Here is a 17176-nt window from a genome sequence, read left to right as displayed (position 1 = left end):
GAAACGAATGCCAAATTGCATCACCGACTCAGATGGCCCTTGGCGAAGACAATGCAATTGTTGGAAGGCATCATCACAATCGTCGGCATGTCCGAAGGCGCTTTTGAAGACGTCCGGAAGAACACTCCAATCCTCACGAGTGGCCGCACTCAATCCATTGTACCATTGCAATGCCATCCCTTGGAGACACGTAGGAAACTCACGTAAACGTCGAGCATCATCCCAAGAATGATATGTGGCAATCACCGTAAAGTGATCAAACTAATGGTACACATCATCCCCGGGATTCCCACGAAAGAACTCCGGCCGAACGCGAGGATTGGCACCAAGAGCAGGAGGAGTTGGACCATGTGCCGTGAATGCCGCCATCAATTGAGTTTGGTTGTTCAATTGCAAGTGCATAGCATCAAGCAATTGGACCAACTGCTGCTCAAGAGTCAAAAGAGGAGATTGCTGATCTGCCATGGAGATGAATGAAAAAAAAAGAGTAAAAGAAGAGAAATAACAAAAAGCTAGAAGGAAATGGTAGATCTAGACAATGCAAAAAGCTAGATTTAAACCAAAATCCTGAAAGGAAAGAATAAAAAGAAGGAAATGGAAAAAGCTAAATCTAGACAATGCAAAAGCTAAATCTAAACCAAAATCCCAAATCCAAGCATTCCTCAGGGACAATCAAAGGTGCCCTTCAACTTCACCAATGTGAATGTTTGGAATATAGAAATGTGCATATCAATTAGCCCAAAAACCCTAATTTATATACAAGAGCGAGTGGTCCAAATTGAAACTAATCCAACGGCTACCAAAATCCCACTACACTAATATTAATATACGGCATCATAGCCGTACACTTGGCCCTCACAAACTCAAAAATTATAAAACATAATTAATTCAATTTAATAGGCCACCAAAGTAATTTGTGTGGTCGCAAATGGTGACAACGGCTTGATGTTGATCTTCAAACAACTTTTCCTGGTTTGCTCTTTATTCATAGCAGATCATTTCCACGGAAAATTTTCCTTTCTTTGTTGTTTCGATCTCACCGATCTAAAGACAAGAGAGTTCGTCTCAAAAGCATTCCAGCAAGTTTGATACTAACCTGGAGTCTTCCTTTACCAGCGAGGGAGATAACATCCCCAGATTTCAAGCTCGTGTTGCTCTTTGTTGCCTCTTTCCAATTCAATCTTACGTCCCCTTTGCTGTTCAGAGTAAAAGCCGAAGCCAAACAGTCCGATGCATTAGCTTCCATCTCTTCAACTCTACCTTATCAAGTCTGCAAGCTTAGAACGCGAGAGCTTAAACCCTGCACTGGCAACAGCGTCCAGCCTCAACGATGCTTCCACAGATTTCAAAGCCTTCACCCTTTTCAACACGAATGTTAGCAACCTTCAGCAAAGTACTAGCTCTACCTTGGTTTATGGATTTCTATCTCGGCGAGTGGTATTTCTTTGCATTGGACTGAAATGGTTCTCACCTGTGTGAAACATAACTAGCAAGTGAAAATCCTCACGACGAATTCTACCACTTGCCTGCTTGAGAGAGGCGATAAGATACTCGACGAGCTCCGGGGCGACTAGGATTTGCGCACCTTGAGAACAATCCTTGCAACAGTAAATGTCATCTTACACAGTCGCAAAGATAGAACTTACCAGAACGATAATGTCTCCAACTTTCTCGCGAACAATTCCTGTTCCCAGGACTGCTCCAAGAAAATCCCCATGGTTGGCTGCATCATGGACGAACTTGCCAGAAACACTGCAAAGAAATCGAGCAACATGAAAGCTACAGCTGGGATATATGGAATGGTACCTCAATGCTGATACTGCTCCAGGATATCCACCGGCGCTGCATTGGGAAGCTCTTATCAGATCGGCAGGGCCAAGTGATAGACGACATCTTTCAGCCTGGAACAAAGTTCCACAAAGTTTTCCATTTTTGTTTTTGTTTTTGTTTTGATCGTCTCTACCTGAGCGTAGCCCCCAGAGACAACCACTCCAACATCCGCGAGCTTTCTCACGCACGCAAGCGACTCTTGCAATGCGGGTGGTGTCAGGAAATCCGTGTGCAAAACCTCTTGCCTCTCGACAGCTCTGTCTGCCTGTTTGCCAGCAAGAAAACATCACTCACTACCTGGTCAAACATCTACGGCGAGATTACCTTCTCAAGCACACGCGAAAGATCCGCTTGACAAGAACAGTACAATCTAGCCGCTGCAAATCACACACTTTCCTCCACACACTCATCCTCGTATCAAATCCGAGCAATGCGACTGACCTGCTGGAGCGCGCCATCGCTGCCGCGCGCCCAGAACAAGTGCCCCGTGCGCGTGCCAACACCACAATCGAAGAATCATCCTCCCAAGCTTAGGGTTCTAAAGAACGATATAATCACAAAGAAATTTTCAAATGGGCCTTTTCAAACGCTTCTACGCATTTTTTTCTTTTCATTATAGGTAATTACAAAAGGAGGAATTTTAGCACCCTCCTTCCTACCTACCAAGCAAAATTTTCTCCTTTTCCCTCTCTTGTTCCTAGTGTACACTCCCTCCTACCGACCATCCAACTGAACCGACCAACCCGCTAGTTTTCCACCAAGCGTGAAACGAACAGAACGATCGAAGAACATAGAAAGAACGATCGCCCTTGCTCAAAATCTTTCCCCGCGCTGACCAGGGAGTTGGGGGCGAAGTATTAGCTGGGAGGATCGAACGACACCTCCCACGGCATCAAATCGTCCATGGCCGCTGGCTGCTGCTGGCACTGCTGCTGCTGCTGCTGCCAAATCTGGCTCGTGTTCCTGTCATAGTCCTCTCCCTCCACAATCCGCATGAGTTCCTCCGGATCGATGAGCTCCTGGAAGTCCTCGCACTCGCTGAAACCCAAGTCGTCCATGATCGCCAGCCCCTGCGACTGCTGCTGCTGCTGGGACGACGACGAGGAATCCTCCTGCTTCATCTCCCCTGGCTCCTCTTTCACCCTCACGCCCTGCTCCACCGACGACGAATCATACGAGGATGGCGACTGCATCGACTGGAACGACGTGGAGATGCTGCTCTCGCCATCGTCCTCCTCCATCTTGACACCCGAGTCACAATCCTCCTCCTCCTCCTCCTTGATCGCCATCTTCTTCCTGGACGAAGTCTGCCGCGATGAATCCAAGTTGATCGCTTGCGATCGCTGGCCGCCGGCGCTCCCAGAGACTGGGAGATTGAGGCGCGCGCACGATCCATAGAGCACCCGCGCTGCATCGTCGTAGGCCATCGCCGCTTCCTCGGCAGTGGCGTAGGTCCCCAGCCACAGCCGCGATCCTCGATTGGGCTCTCGAATCTCCGCGACCCATTTCCCCCACGTCCTCTGGCGCACGCCACGGTAGTGGCACAGGGGATTCTCCGGCCCGCCCTTGCCCTTCATGCATCCCTTCTTGGAACCCTTGGCCGGCGCCTTCTTGATCGATGATCCTGCTGGAGAGCACGCCCAGGATGCCAGCGCGTCGGCGGCCGCGCCGTTCTGGATGGAATGCATCATCCCAGTGGAGTTCTTGCGCCGGCTGCGCGTGAATTTCGCCCGGCTAGACGGGGAGTCCGATTCACCCCCAGACATTGGAGGGAGCGAGGATGAAACCCTGGCAAGAATCATCGGAGCTGACTCCTGGAGCGCGCGCTTCCGCTTGATCCCTGCCCGCCGCCGCTGCTGCTGCTCCTCCGGGCGATCGCCAATTTCATGAGATATCTGGAGAGGGAAGCCGAAATGTGAGTGCTTCCCTAGCTTGCGCGCAAAGCAATCTCGAGAGGAATCGAAAGAAAGAAGAGCGGAGGAGGAGCGCGGAGAGATTCTTACCAAGAGATTGCTGGGAGGGGAAGCAATCTTCTTCCTGGCCGCGCCGTTCACAGTCATGCAATCGCGTTTTTTCAAATCGGATCGATGGGAAGAGCTCGAGAAGAAACCCTATCGCGGATTATATCCCCCACCGATTGGAAGCTTCGCCGCTGCTGCCCTAGAAAGCTTCTAGAAATCCAAGCTAGCAGCTCCAAATCCAATTGCCTCTTGCTTCTTCTCTTTTCTTGTGATCCTTTCCTAGCGCATTTAAAGATGCCACACGGAACCCTAATTTATACCGTGCTAATCCAACGCCCCAAAAAGCGCGGTGTTATTTGGAAGAATCTTCGCCGTGGATGCACCGGCGATGAGCTACCTTTTCCGGCTATCGGGCAGACGTGGCTGGATGCTGCCCGGACACGAAAGCATCCACGTGGAGAGTTGTGCGGGCCAGAAAGAGACACGTAGTGAGAGAGGGTAATATCTGCCACGTGGGCGTATCGCGGACGCCGGAAGATTCTGGAGAGACGCGGTTACTTGTGGCACAAGAAACCACCAAAACGTGTCTTAGTTAACCTAACATCGATTAATATAGCAACGCTTCACCTTAATGCTTATTATATACAACAAAAAAACTCTTGCTTGGATCAATCAATGGGAGCCAATCTTCCATCGTCTACCAATCTTCGTGAGCGTGACGTTGCCTTTGAGACGTAAGCTTGGCGAGATGGTCCTCAGGTTCTTCTTGCAAATCTTTCGCGAGAGCCCTGAAACTCCAAGCCTCTGGGAGATCTTGTCGCCATCTCCGGGATTCTTTTTGTCGTCCTTGTTCCCAGCATCAATAGCTTCCAATCTCTCGGGAGGTTTCACGCCATCTTCCTCCCAGCTTGCCGCCGCCGTGTCTTGCTGCTCGACGTCTCGATCGTGTGCTTCGTGAGGAGACGCATTCTTCTCAGCTACATCAATGCAACGCGAGTTACTTGAGTTTGGATGAACAACTACTACTCATACCAGCGATTTTCGATCTGAGTTCTTCCACTGCCGCGATGAGATGCGTCACTGTGCCAGACAGCGTGCTCACCTCGTCCGAAACTTTGTTCATCTCGCTCCTCAGTTCCTGGAGATCCATTGTCACGCAAGTTCAAAGAAAGTGCCAAACTAGTCACTTACCGGCAAGCTGCCCTCCAACTTAGCTACATGGCCGCGTTGAGGTTTCCTGCAGGGCAAAAAACTTAGCTTGACACACGGAGAAGTTTGGGAGACTTACCGCGCGGATTTATAAAGTTTGAGAGCTAACAAGAGTTCGTCAGCACGCTTCTTCTCTGATGCAGCTTTCTCCTTCTCCTTCTTGCTACGAGCAAGCAGAGCCTTTAACAATCTGGAGGTGAGAAAGTGCGCTGCCAAGGAAAAACAATGCTTGTACCTTGCATTGTCGCTTGATAGCACCCAAGTGTGCGTCATGGCATGCCGTTCGAACGGTCCTCGCGTGGGAATACGAGCTGCAAATGCCAAGAATGAGAGAAACGTAACAGCTAGACTCAAGCTCACAAACCGGACAATGCTCTTCAAGGCACCAGCAGGATCACGTTGACGCACAAATCGTCTCTTCATCTTGGCAGGATCACGTCGATGCGAGCTGTCAAATGCAGTCTCAGGTGCTGCCATCGCTATGTCGTCCGGCCGTTCAGGTTCAATGGGAGTAGCACGCTCAGATGGCACTTCAGCTTCCATCGAAGTATGAAGGTCAGGTTCCTCTTGTACGGAAGCACGCATTTCCTCTTCCATGGTAGTAGAGTTTCCAGGATTCTCCGCAGTCGTGTTTTCAGGTTTCTCTGGTTCAAGCTCCTCCATCGTAGACTTCTCTTCAGCGTTTTCAGAAACTGGCAGCTCGTCTTCTTCTTCCCGTTGTGGCAGCTCAGTTTCTTCAGCTGGCACCTCAAGGTCCTTCTGCTCTAAAGAAGAGTTGTCAAGTTGCTCTGAAGCTGGCAGCTCCTCCTTCTCTGGAACCAGTTCCGAGCCAGCAGTCTGTGAGGCTAGTTCTGTCTGCGAGGGAAGCTCGTCCAGCGTCTCAGGTTTGCTGTTCAAATCCAAATCCTTCACAGCGTCCGTTGAGGCAGGCATCTCGACTTCTCTTGGAAGAAGCTCACTGCCCTCCATTTGATTCGGGACAAGCTGAGGTTCCACAACAGGTGCTATAGAGTCCACTTCCACTTGGTTCTTGGCAGAGACCAGTTCCACTGAAACAAGGAACTCCTTTTCTTTCGAAGGTGGTAACTCGTTCTCGCTTGCGTCCTTTGCGGCCACCTCGGCCTCAGTATCCATTGGAGCAATCACCTCGGCCTCAGTATCCATTGGAGCACTCATCTCCGCCTCAGTAACCATGTCCACCTCCACAAGCTCAGCAGTCGTCACTCTGGACTCGACTACTTCACGATCTTTTCCCTTCTCATCTGGATTTGTTTCCTGTTGCTCTACCGTCGTGATCACAGCTTCGCCAAGCTCGGCAGCAACGTTCTCCACGCACAGCACCTTCACGTGGCCGGACTCGGCAATAACTTCTTGAGTCTCGCACATACTGGAATCAAACTCGACCACCTTCCTGAGAGCCGAGAGCTTAAAGTCGGCCTCGCCACCATTGCCATCATTCTCGTGATCCGTCACCACCACCCTGTACTCCACAAGATTTGAGTCTCCATTGCTTCTCTTCTCGTCCTCTGCAGGAATCGGAGTCACAGCAACGCTCGGAGAAGACATCCTGCTCTTTTTCTTGGCGACCTTTTCGCTCCTCGGCGAGGATTTGGCAGCGGAGCGTATCACCTTTTGTCCCTGCGTGGCCGCGACGTCCTTGAGCGTCGACCAGCTTTTCCTCTTCCTCTTCTTCGCGGTAGAAGTTTGCTGATCCGGGGTAGCGGGGTTGGAGCTCGGCTTGGATTTCTTGAGTGTGTTGTGGTGACCGCAGTAGCTGCAAATCCGGAAACCAGCTTTTTTGGCGGCGGAGAGCTCGTCACTGCTGGCGATGATCGTCTCACACCTGTATCAAAAGGTTGGATTAAAGTAGACACAGCCTGCAAGCACGACGATCAGCCAGCATGCAAGGAAAAGGAACAACTGCAAGATCGAAGAAGAAAACCACACTGGAAAATCCTTTCCATGATCCAGGCAAGAGGGAAAGAGGGCGTACCTTTGGCACTGGACCTGGTTCTTGATCGAAGCGCCCGTTTTCTCGCACGACGCTGCCAATCGATGGCCCCAGAGAGCGCCGAGAGGAGGAACCGCGGCCGACGCCCACTTTGCGATGCGGCTGAGGAAATCCGCCTTGAGCGATTGCGCTGTGCTCGCCGCGCCCGCGATCGCGCTGCTGGATTTAGGATTGGCGGATCGCCGCATCATAAATCCATGAAGAACCCTAAACCCCTGAAGAAGTGAAGAAGAAAAAAAAAATAGGGCAAGGGTTTTAGCGATGGAGAGTGGAGGAGGAGCCCGGCGAGGGCGGATGGTGATCGATCCCAAGGTCCGGCAGGTTGGATTCGTGACGCCGGGCGAGCAGGACGGCCCCGCGGGGGTGTCGTCGTCGTCAGCGCAGGTAAATGCCCCGGATTCGCCAGCGCCGGTGATGATCCCGCCCGCGCCTCGCGTAGCAGTGCCGGCGGCGGCGGATCATTCTCCTCCAAAGCCCGCGGCTCCCGTGCCAATCCCGCCGCGCTCTCCGCCCCTGCCGCCCCGGAATTTCGATGCCGAGGATGAAATGCCACTGGGGAGTTATAACCCCGGTGGAGAGGGAGTTCTTGCGGGGAGCCCGAATAGCTCGTATGGGAAGGCTAGCAGCGAGAAGGCCGAGATTGGAGACCTCTCTCCCACGATGGTGGCAGAGTTGAATAGCAGCATGATGGAGATGAGTCTCGAGAGAAGCAAGTATGAGCTTCCGGTGCCGGAGAAGGAGAATGAGAGCACAGCCGACGTTATCAGTGAGCGAGTGGAAGTTCCAGCGATCAACAACAACGAAGGTAGCCTTTTTCTCGAGGAACTTTTGGGATGATCGAAAGTGTTTTCCAGGACCAGAGAACGATGCACGGCAAAGGAAACTCAAGGATCGGACGTCCAAGGCGGAGAGGCGGGCTTTGCAAGAGTCTCAGCGAGCAGCGAAAGAAGCGGCCAGAGCTTCTGGTAATCAAACCTTCTTCATGCCTGGTATGTGGGAAGCTGGGACTAACCCGTGTTTAGCACAGCGGCCGTAGCAAAGGCCAAGCCACCACCGCAGAAGAAAGATGGCAGCAACGAAAAGAAAGGAGTTGACAAGAAGCCCGTGGACAAGAGCGGCGAGAAGGACAAGAAGAAGGAAGTAGTCGTTCCGGAGAAGGACAAAAGGAAGGATGCCCCGGCTCCGAGGCTGCAGTTCGATGACGAGCAAAAGGTGGCGAAAGCGAGGCGACGAGCAATTGTGGAACAAACCACCGAGACCAAGCATCGAGTAGAGCTCTTCCGGCATCTTCCACAGTTTGTGCCGCCTACACAGCTCCAAGCGCTGGAAGAGAAGTACCTCCAGAATGATACGATGCATATACACCCGGCTGTGTATCAGGCTAGCTTTCTTTCTTCTTTTCCTTCGTCGGCTAAAACGCAAAGCGTTGCAGGTTGGACTGAAGTACTTGACGTGGGACATCGTCGGCGGAAATGCGAGGTGCGTTGCGATGCTGGAGGCCTTCAAGGAGATGATCCGAGACTACACAACACCGCCTCAAAAGGTCATGTCTCGAGATCTCACAGCCAAGATCAACAGCCACGTCTCGTTTCTCAGTACATGCCGGCCGCTCTCGATCAGCATGGGAAACGCGATACGATCGTTCAAGTTGAAGATCGGGAAGCTGCGGGATACGCTCACAGAGGCGGAGGCAAAGTCGAGCCTCGTCTCTCACCTGGAGACGTTTGCTCAGGAGAAGATCATTCTGGCCGACAAGGAGATAGTGAAGCACGCAGTGACGAAGATCATCGACGGGGACGTGGTTCTCACGCACGGCTTCTCGTGCGTCGTCGAGATGGTTCTCTCTCACGCGCACAGCATTGGGAAGAAGTTCCGGGTGGTGGTCGTGGATTCCAGGCCCAGGCTCGAGGGACGAATTCTTCTTCGCAGCCTTCTGGCCCAGGGGCTGAAGTGCACGTACACGCACATCAACGCTGTCACTTACATCATGCAAGAGGTGACGAAGGTTTTCCTGGGAGCTGCTTCGATTCTAGCGAACGGCACTGTTTATTCGAGAGTCGGCACTGCTGCGGCCGCAATGGTCGCTCATGGTTACCGGGTACCCGTCATGATCTGCTGCGAGACGTACAAGTTCCACGAGAGAGTCCAGCTCGACTCCATTTGCTCCAACGAGCTCGGTAAGCTTTGTTTGGTTTGGGTCTGAGCTCAGTTCTTCCTTCCAGGCGATCCAGATGCTCTCGTTGGAGTTGCCGGGAGGAAGGAATTTCGCGAGCTTGTTGGCTGGGACGAGAGCGAGCATCTCCGGTTGCTGAATCTAACGTGAGTGCGCAAATGAGATTCGTTTCTCCCTTTCTTCATATTGCGTTACTTCCAGGTATGACGCAACTCCTGCCGACTACGTCTCGATGATCATCACCGAGCACGGGATGGTGAGTTGCATCATTGAAAACAGAAGTTTGAGTGACTGAGTTTTCCGGTTGTGCAGGTTCCACCGACGAGCGTCCCTGTCATTCTCAGGGAGTATAGAAAAGAGCCGATCCTGTAAGAAAAAAGCGAAGAAGAAAAGTGGAGCATATGGTCGATTTTGTCATGGAATTCGAACGAGAATAAGCTACCTAGAGGTGAATTGTTGGTGGTGCTGCTACTGCGGCCCCAGACTGTGCTCTCTGTGACTCAATTTTGAATCGAGTTTTGAGCTCCTTTTTGGCCATCCTCGCAGCTCGTCGTTCGTCTTTCACTGCGCTCTGCCAAAACCAAAGCAGCAACTGAGAACTAAGTTCCAAAGAAAATATCAAACTCACCTTTCGAGCTTTGTGTTCCTCTTTGCTCTCTCCCTTTTGTCGCAGCGGAGCGGTTTTCTTGTGTGGCTCCGACTCTTTCTTCCGCTCGCTCAACACTTCGCTCGTCTTTGGCGTCACGAAATCCAGTGGCAACTTTTGCTTGCCGCCAATGCGAATCACTTGCTGCTGCGCCTGGCGAATCGAGGAGAAGTCGACCCGTTTGCCGACTGGAGCTCCGATCCTCGATGGATGATTGTCGAGGTTCGACAGTGTAGACACGATCGTCTCACAGTCCCATTTCGCCTTTTTGTCAGCGTCGCTTTCGTCAACCCAGACTGTTTCCAGCTCTTCCTCCGCAGACTCACTGCTCTTTCCAAACTCCTCGTACTCTTGCACCACTAGCACTTCTTCCAGTCTCTCTTGCTTCACTGTCGGTTGAACTGGCTTGCTCACGAAACTCGGATTTTCCGCAAGAAACTCGTCAAAGATCGACGTGAATTCCGAAATGTGGGCCTGGCCTCTGGCTCGCGGATCGTCGTCCCCGAAGTCCGCAACATCACAGTCGTATTCTTTCGAGGTGAGCTGCAAAAGAAACGATAGTCAGTCACGATCTCGATAAGTTGCGGCAAGAGATTTACCACTTCAAACTGCTCGTCGAGAATACCATTCGCTCGCTCGTCGGTGATGGCCATCGCTGCGAAAGACCGAACTTCTTCCCCTTCCTCTTCTTCGAACCTTTTCACGGGTGGCAAATCCTTCCTGTTGGAAGTTTCGGCTTTGGCCTCTTCCTCCACCCCCTTGTTTGCAATGAGGATAAAATCGTCTTGCAAACCATCGGACTCGTCCCCATCATCGTCTGAGAAATCACTCTCCTCGAGAACAGCAGCAACTTCGGGATCCAAGCCTCCCACCTTGACAAACGCACTTCGAATCTGCCTGAGATTGATCGTGTTACTGGCAGATTCGTCCGCAACCGCTTCCTTGACAGGAACTTTGGAAGCATCATAAGCCTGAAGAACGAAACTCTATTGGATCGCAAGCGAAGGAAGAAAGAAAAAATCATACCTTAAAATCGGCTGGAAGAACATTACTCGTCTCACTGGTCGTGGGAACAAAGACGCTACCGCCTCCAGCACCAATGCTCCTCATATGTTTCATGTAATTGTAGCCATCGTCTGGAAATCCCATCTCCACGAGCTCTCTCCTTACATGCTCCGGCAATCCCTGCGGAGTAATCTCCATCTTCGCCACTGCCGCCTCCAATTCCCCTTCTTCTTCTTCCTCCTCAGCATCAGCAAACCTGGAATCATCGTCGTCGTCTTGCTCGAAACCTGGCAACCGGATCGCGGTATTGCCGTCCACTCGCGTGTACACTCGCTCACCCCCAATCTCCTCGCCATCGCCAGATTCCCGGTAGAGCAGCGCGAATGTGGCGGATTTCTTCTTGTCGATGAATTTCTTCTTCTTGCCCATCCCTCCTCGCCGCAAGCCCTAAACCTCCATTGTACCCTAAACTAGGGCTTGCCACGTGGCATAGTCTTGACTTTCGTATTTTTCACGTGGGACCCTGCGATGACCGTTGGATTTTTCCTGCATCGGACGGACGGGATTCTCTGCCCTAAACTTGGCCGATCGGACGGGCCGTGTTTATCCCTTTTGGCGTTAAAAGTGGTGTTAAAAGCCCATTTGGTCAGGGAAGGTTTTAGGCTTTTTTGGGTGAACAGTTCGCAAGTGCCGCGTTCTGGATCCAATCTTGGGGAAAATTTTTGGTAAGTAATTTCGTCTTCCTCGTAGCTCGAATCCCGAGCGCTAGCAGCGCCACAGCAGATTTTCGCAGATCTAAGGAAGATTTCGCAAGAAAGGGAGAGAATCTCGGTGGCCTTCACCCTTTCGGATGCTCTAGGGACCTAAGATCAAGATTTGGATCTCTTTCTCGGCCATGGGAGCAGTGTCGGAGGCGATCGCGGCGGACACCGCCGAGAAATTGCATGCCGTGGCGGCGGCCGATACCGAGGAGGAGAATCACCAGGCGGTGGAAGACGAAGCACCCTCCTCGGTCGATGACGCTGCCGATGGGATCGAGGATCACGCGGAGAGTGGGATTCTCGAGGAAGCTGTGCAGCGCGACAATGACGAGAATATAGCGAAGGCTCCGATTGTGGGCGGGGCTACTCCCAGCGAGGCGAGCTCGGAATGGCCGGAGCAAGGATTTGCTTCCTGTGATCCGCCCGGGGGAGTGGCCGCAGTAGCTCCCACGACAAAATCGGTGTTCACGTATTACCTCGTGAGAATTCCGAAACGTGGGGACAATCTAGTGGATTTTAGGACGACGACGGACGCACAAGTTAAGGATAAGATTGAGAAGAAAAATTCTCTTATCGCAAAGCTCCAGCAAAAGAGAGTAAGTTCTTCACTCCCTAGTTCCAAAGAGAGAAAAGGAAGAACAACTCTCACTGTTTTCTTTCTTTGTTTGCAGGCGGAGAAACAGGAACTGCTTGACAAGCTTGTCGAGCCTCGAAATTATTTTAGGGAGTGCCGAGGCGAGCTCCAGGAGAAAATAGAAGAGAGCAAGCCTGTGGCCGCGGAGCTTAAGAAAATCAATGAGTTGCCTTATGCGGGTATGTCTAATGTTTGTAGATCGGAGGAAGATCTCGATGCAAAGGTGAAGCTCCCACTATGCTTGTGGATAGTTTACTGACCAATTGCTAATGAGTTTCAGCTTGCGGGCTTAGAGCATGACTTACAGCAGCTTGATCGTCCGTTAACTTTACGAGAAGAGAAACAGATTATTCGCGAGATTCAGGCTCTTAAAGCCACTCGCGAGCAGGTAATTATCAATGCAAGCTTTCGTGCTTCCAAACAGGATGCCAAGCAAGGCTATCAAACGCGACTCAAGGTAATGCTTTTCATGTAACTTAGTGTCCAGGCTAACAGGATTTTGAATTGTGGCGTAGTCACTGAACGAGGAGATTGAAGAATTGTCAAAGAAAAAGAACCTGGCGTGGTCCAAAGTAAAACCGTTGGAAGACAGGGTTTCGGCCCTTACGGAGGAGATTAAGATTCTTTCGTCTCAGAGGAAGGCGCTTGATGAAATTATTGACGAAGTCTTCAACGAGCGTAGAAGTTTGTCAGCGCAAGAGTATGCTAAGGTGCGGCTGTTGGATAAACCAGTGTTGATTTCAAGGCTAAACGGTGTTGTTGTCCATGCAGAACAACGATTTCCACCAAAACAGGCGGGATATCAACACGGCCAAGCAGCTTGCGTACGCCAAAGATACAGGGGCCTTGAAAGAATATTGCTCCGCCCAGGTCTGGTGAAGTTGAAGTGTCATTTGTTTTTGACATTTTTCACCAGGTGGAGCGCGTGATGGAACTTTGGAACAACGATACCTCCTTCCGGTCGGAGTATATGAAGAACAATCTCCGGAGTACAATCAGGCGCTTGGCAACCCCGGACGGCAGGTCGCTAGGACCTAACGAACAACCGTATGAGCTCCCGAAAGATGAACCTCCCGTTGCTGCACCGGCACCTGTAGTAGAAGAGAAGGAAGCGCCGAAGCCAACACTTGAAGTCAAGGCTGAGCCATCGAAGACTGCTGCGAAAACGAAGCAGAAGTCCGATGCCAAGGAAGCCAAGGAAGCTGGAACCAAAGCCAAGCCTGTCTCTGAGGAGAGCGAGAATGTCGTGGAAGCCGAGGATGAGGTGGAGGCGGAGCGAGCAGCAATCTCGGAGCTGGCGAAACAGCTCGAGCGAAGGGAGGTGGAGATTCAAAAGGCGAAGGAAGCCGAGGCCAGGAAGAAGAGGCAAGCTGAGAAGAAGCAAGCCAAGGCCCAGGCCCGGATCGAGAAGGAACTCCAACGCAGGGAAAAGGTTCGTCAAGTCTCTCTCCCCACTCTTGTCTGACTTCAAGCTCTCCTCCATTGCAGGAAAGGGAGAAGAGACTCCGGAAGAAAACTTCCGCCACAGACCAAGCCGGAGAAGGCGCCGATTCGCCCTCCGAGCAGGAAAAGGAAAACTTGGAACCGCCCGTGGCTGCCGAGAACGGCGAGAAGCCATCGCCTGAGGAGAAGAAGCCATCGAGCGTGACACGCCGCGGGAAGAAACCGGCCAAGAACACCCCGGTGAAGCTCCAGCTGAGGAAGAAGCGCTCGCTCCAGGATCACTGGCAGATCATAGCGGCCATTGGAGTGGCGCTTCTCGTTGTTCTAGGCGCTACCATGGTGAGAGAGCTCTCTTCTTCGCTTTTCTCTATCACAGTCGTGATCGATCGTCTCCATTGTCTTTGCAGGTCTTTGTTCGTGCTGCTTATTAGCTAGTTTTTGCGGGAAGAAAATTTTTGAGAATAAAAAAAGTTTGCTCGTCAGTTGATAAACTAAGCTAGTAGTGAGTGTCAAAGCCACCTGACTATATTTTACCCTGTGGTCAACCCCATCGCTGGATTTTTTGTTTTTATTTTTTTATGCGAGTATAAAAGGAGGGATAGGGAAGATAGATATGGCGTTGGCGCTCGATCTCTTCTCCTCGTGTGAGCGATGCTTCTCCAGCAGAGCTTGCGCAGCCTGTGCGGCAAGAGCGGCTGGTGCTACGCGGTGTTCTGGCGCCTCAAGCGCCGCAATCGCATGTAAGTTTCTTGGATTTCGCTTGGATCGCTATCGATCGCCTACGTTTCGCGAATTTCTCCCTCGCGATCGATGGATGCCAGGGTTCTTACTTGGGAGGATGCCTACTGCGATTACTCCGCAGCGGCGGCCGCCAGTGCCGCCGCCGCCGCCGCCGCCGCTGCTGCTGGAGGAAATCCTCTCGATCGAGCGGCAAACTCTGGCGCTCCGGGGACGAGTTCTTTTTCTCACGATCAGATTGGCTTGGCGGTGGCCAAGATGTGCTACCACGTCTATTCCTTGGGCGAAGGGTAACGAGCATTACCTTGCTCTAGGATATTTTTTTTTGTCTTGTTTTGCGTTTTTAGCAGCGAGCTCTAATTGTGCGATTTTTTTTCAAGGATAATTGGTCGTGTGGCTTTCACACAGAAGCACCAATGGGTCTTTGGACGAGTGGACGGAACGTTACATGAAAAGGTCTTCGCATTCTTCTTGTTGTTTTGTGGTTTGCCTTCTTTATAAGTTTTTTTTGTTCTTGTTCATCACTGACAAGATCCACCTGTTTGATGAGCAGTACCCGGCTGGATGGGCGAGCCAATTTGCTGCAGGGATTCAAGTGAGTTTACATGTTCTTGGGAGGATCCTTCTCTCATTTCGTTTCTGAATAGCAATATGCCTGCAGACAATAGCTGTTATATCCGTGCCGCAGGGTGTTGTTCAGCTGGGATCTACGCAGAGAGTGAGCAATCTTTTCACTTCATTCTTTTCGTTTTTGATGTCTATTGGCAGATCATGGAAGACTTGGAAATGGTTTCGCACGTCAGGACTATGTTTTGCACGCTTCAAAGGGTGCCTGGAGCATTTTTCCCTGACTACGTGAATGCCCAAGCAGCAACTCAAGGAGGAGCTTTTCGGTATATGACTCCCATCCAGGCGCTTACGGCAGCACCGGCGCCAAACCTTCTTACACATCAGCCACCGTTCCCGTTCAGCTGTTCTTCGAGATCACAGGTTTCTGGTGGAAATCTCTTCATGAATGCAGGTGTTGCGGCGTCAAACTTAAGAGACATGGAAAACTTGTTAGCAGGTCCGAAGAACGTTTGTGATGGAAGTTCTCCTGCTATGTTTCTATCCACCGGGACAACGATTCTGGATCAAGCCCGTCATAGATCGAGAGGAACGAATGAAGCTTGCAGCAGCTTTGGGGGCGTTGGTTTTCCTTGTGAGGCTCGGCATGATGGAACTTCACCGACTACTACACTCTCATATTCTAATACGGAAGAAAGTACAGATGAAGCTCATGGTGTAGGAAGCTCCGGTAGTGCAACTGAGCTTCCTGATCTCGACAGCTTGCTACTCCCAGCAGATGCATTTCACGACCGCGGGTTTGACAGTCTAATGCCCAGAGGTGTTGAAGACATCGACCAATTCTTCGCTCTGCTGCCAAAAGATAGTAACGATTACCGAGAAGAAGATTTGCCAAAGGTGGTTCCAGAAGCAGGCATTGAAACGCAAGCGATGGCAGACGATATGAACTTGTCTGTTGCGCGGGATCATGCGCTTGGTGCAAGCTCAGACTTTGTTTCAAGTATGCTATTCTCGTCGTCGCCATCACCACTACAGAAAGATGAGCAGCAGCCGACTGGTGTCAAGCGAGCTAGGCCTCAAGAAGAAGGAAAACCACAATCAAGGGGCAGGCCGCAAATTCTAGACCGAGTGAAGGAGCTCAGAGGCATTGTTCCAAACGCAGAAAAGGTATGATTTTTTCTCTTTTTGTCTACGTATCTTTTTTCAACTGCTCATAAATGTCTGCTGATCAGTGTAGCATCGACGCACTTCTTGAGAAAACCATCGATCATGTTCGCTTCTTACAGGCTGTGTTGCAGCAAATCGGAAGTTCGAGCAGGCAAGAGGTACCTCTGTTCAATCTTGACTACTTTCTCTTTACTCTTTCTTCTTTTGCTGAAGGTCGACAACGGCGCAAGCTTGGCCATGAAAGCTGCCCGGTTCCTGTCAAAGACATGAGCGCAATGCTCGTGCCTAGAGGTAGTCCTGCGTTTTGTTACTTATATCAATGCATGTTAACGCTGCTCTTGCAGATGATTTGCGACGAGAAAAAGAATTTCCTAGTGATGGCAAAAACACATATTCGTGGCTGAGTTCCGTGATTATTCACGGGACAGTAGAAAACATGTCCGTCCTTGAGGTGCGGCCACAAAACTTTTCTTTCTTTCTTTTTTTTTTTCCTCAAAGAATCCTTTTTTTTTCTCTCAGGCTTCGTCGGCTTCGCTTATGCGCCTATTCAGCGAAATAAAATTGGTAATGGATGATCTATCTTCTCTTTGCTGATTCAGAGCTTGATCAACAGACACAGAAAACACGAGCTAAGAAGAGTGGCTAACCATGATCCGTCAGATACAAAAAGACTCGTCTTACCGGTAATGTATTTCATAGTTTCGTCAAAGCTGTAAGAAGTAACATATGCAGGAGGAGAGGACGTCGGTTGTAGCACGGGAAAAACCACGTCGCTGGAGAGAGCATTGAAGATCACTTTCCCCCTTATAGCCTCTTTTTTCCGGTGCTATTGGTTGATTGGTCAATGATGCGTGCTTGCAGAAGGTCGTTCTTCGGTGGTGCAAGCATTGTCTTGAGAGAAAGGAACGTGCCGTACGCCAAACCGCGACTTCTGGCACGTAGTTGTCACTTGCCTGTGGTCATGAAATTTTAACGTTTTAAAAGGGATCCTTGTCCCTCGCATTCTTATCGATCGTCATCCCTAATCTTTA

At 51.0% G+C, this 17176-nt stretch overlaps 7 protein-coding genes across 11 annotated transcripts; 3 read left to right on the top strand and 4 right to left on the bottom strand.

Moving 5' to 3' along the window:
* Window positions 1-868: 868 nt before the first annotated feature.
* LOC9641946 (putative RNA-binding protein YlmH) lies at window positions 869-2358 on the bottom strand. The gene is made up of 10 exons (XM_024685530.1): window positions 2272-2358; window positions 2155-2207; window positions 1964-2095; window positions 1807-1901; window positions 1647-1752; window positions 1527-1598; window positions 1407-1471; window positions 1261-1359; window positions 1097-1196; window positions 869-1044 (listed from the first exon to the last, which is right to left on the bottom strand). Exons 1-10 carry the CDS (start codon window positions 2348-2350, stop codon window positions 982-984), a joined length of 864 nt encoding a protein of 287 aa, XP_024541298.1. The 5' UTR covers window positions 2351-2358; the 3' UTR covers window positions 869-981.
* A 45-nt stretch (window positions 2359-2403) lies between these two features.
* Window positions 2404-4064, bottom strand: LOC112350011 (dehydration-responsive element-binding protein 2A-like). The gene is made up of 2 exons (XM_024685451.1): window positions 3834-4064; window positions 2404-3725 (listed from the first exon to the last, which is right to left on the bottom strand). The coding sequence occupies exons 1-2, from the start codon at window positions 3888-3890 to the stop codon at window positions 2688-2690; spliced, it is 1095 nt and encodes a 364-aa protein (XP_024541219.1). The 5' UTR covers window positions 3891-4064; the 3' UTR covers window positions 2404-2687.
* A 315-nt stretch (window positions 4065-4379) lies between these two features.
* LOC9641945 (nascent polypeptide-associated complex subunit alpha, muscle-specific form) lies at window positions 4380-7211 on the bottom strand. 2 transcript variants are annotated; one of them, XM_024677539.1, is made up of 8 exons: window positions 6994-7211; window positions 6147-6843; window positions 5365-6116; window positions 5236-5311; window positions 5080-5180; window positions 4983-5028; window positions 4824-4929; window positions 4380-4768 (listed from the first exon to the last, which is right to left on the bottom strand). In XM_024677539.1, exons 1-8 carry the CDS (start codon window positions 7200-7202, stop codon window positions 4464-4466), a joined length of 2292 nt encoding a protein of 763 aa, XP_024533307.1. In that variant the 5' UTR covers window positions 7203-7211; the 3' UTR covers window positions 4380-4463. The 2 variants fall into 2 exon arrangements, with proteins under 2 accessions (XP_024533307.1, XP_024533303.1); XM_024677535.1 differs by having other exon boundaries at window positions 5365-6843.
* A 44-nt stretch (window positions 7212-7255) lies between these two features.
* LOC9641447 (probable translation initiation factor eIF-2B subunit delta) lies at window positions 7256-9721 on the top strand. Its single transcript, XM_024671978.1, has 7 exons — window positions 7256-7816; window positions 7866-7976; window positions 8039-8391; window positions 8444-9188; window positions 9234-9330; window positions 9386-9440; window positions 9497-9721. Exons 1-7 carry the CDS (start codon window positions 7273-7275, stop codon window positions 9554-9556), a joined length of 1965 nt encoding a protein of 654 aa, XP_024527746.1. The 5' UTR covers window positions 7256-7272; the 3' UTR covers window positions 9557-9721.
* Window positions 9336-11293, bottom strand: LOC9641446 (protein LTV1 homolog). 3 transcript variants are annotated; one of them, XM_024671989.1, is made up of 4 exons: window positions 10857-11293; window positions 10430-10801; window positions 9627-10373; window positions 9336-9550 (listed from the first exon to the last, which is right to left on the bottom strand). In XM_024671989.1, the coding sequence occupies exons 1-3, from the start codon at window positions 11262-11264 to the stop codon at window positions 9627-9629; spliced, it is 1527 nt and encodes a 508-aa protein (XP_024527757.1). In that variant the 5' UTR covers window positions 11265-11293; the 3' UTR covers window positions 9336-9550. The 3 variants fall into 3 exon arrangements, with proteins under 3 accessions (XP_024527757.1, XP_002960297.2, XP_024527754.1); XM_002960251.2 differs by having other exon boundaries at window positions 9336-9755; window positions 9813-10373; XM_024671986.1 differs by having other exon boundaries at window positions 9336-10373.
* Window positions 11294-11492: 199 nt separating this feature from the next.
* On the top strand, window positions 11493-14168 carry LOC9641445 (proton pump-interactor 1). Of its 2 annotated transcripts, none has more exons than XM_024671687.1 (9): window positions 11493-11560; window positions 11619-12192; window positions 12268-12453; window positions 12511-12687; window positions 12746-12940; window positions 13002-13100; window positions 13147-13662; window positions 13719-14012; window positions 14081-14168. In XM_024671687.1, exons 2-9 carry the CDS (start codon window positions 11731-11733, stop codon window positions 14102-14104), a joined length of 1953 nt encoding a protein of 650 aa, XP_024527455.1. In that variant the 5' UTR covers window positions 11493-11560; window positions 11619-11730; the 3' UTR covers window positions 14105-14168. The 2 variants fall into 2 exon arrangements, with proteins under 2 accessions (XP_024527455.1, XP_024527461.1); XM_024671693.1 differs by having other exon boundaries at window positions 11608-12192.
* Window positions 14169-14222: 54 nt separating this feature from the next.
* On the top strand, window positions 14223-17153 carry LOC112345292 (transcription factor LHW-like). Its single transcript, XM_024671701.1, has 12 exons — window positions 14223-14413; window positions 14495-14701; window positions 14792-14867; window positions 14965-15006; window positions 15073-15129; window positions 15180-16145; window positions 16211-16303; window positions 16359-16436; window positions 16490-16596; window positions 16665-16709; window positions 16759-16828; window positions 16878-17153. Exons 1-8 carry the CDS (start codon window positions 14325-14327, stop codon window positions 16413-16415), a joined length of 1587 nt encoding a protein of 528 aa, XP_024527469.1. The 5' UTR covers window positions 14223-14324; the 3' UTR covers window positions 16416-16436; window positions 16490-16596; window positions 16665-16709; window positions 16759-16828; window positions 16878-17153.
* Window positions 17154-17176: the final 23 nt, after the last annotated feature.

This window comes from Selaginella moellendorffii, unplaced genomic scaffold (genome assembly GCF_000143415.4).
Source record: "Selaginella moellendorffii unplaced genomic scaffold, v1.0 SELMOscaffold_0, whole genome shotgun sequence".
Taxonomy (NCBI): domain Eukaryota; kingdom Viridiplantae; phylum Streptophyta; class Lycopodiopsida; order Selaginellales; family Selaginellaceae; genus Selaginella; species Selaginella moellendorffii.
This window is presented reverse-complemented; position numbering and strand designations above follow the sequence as displayed.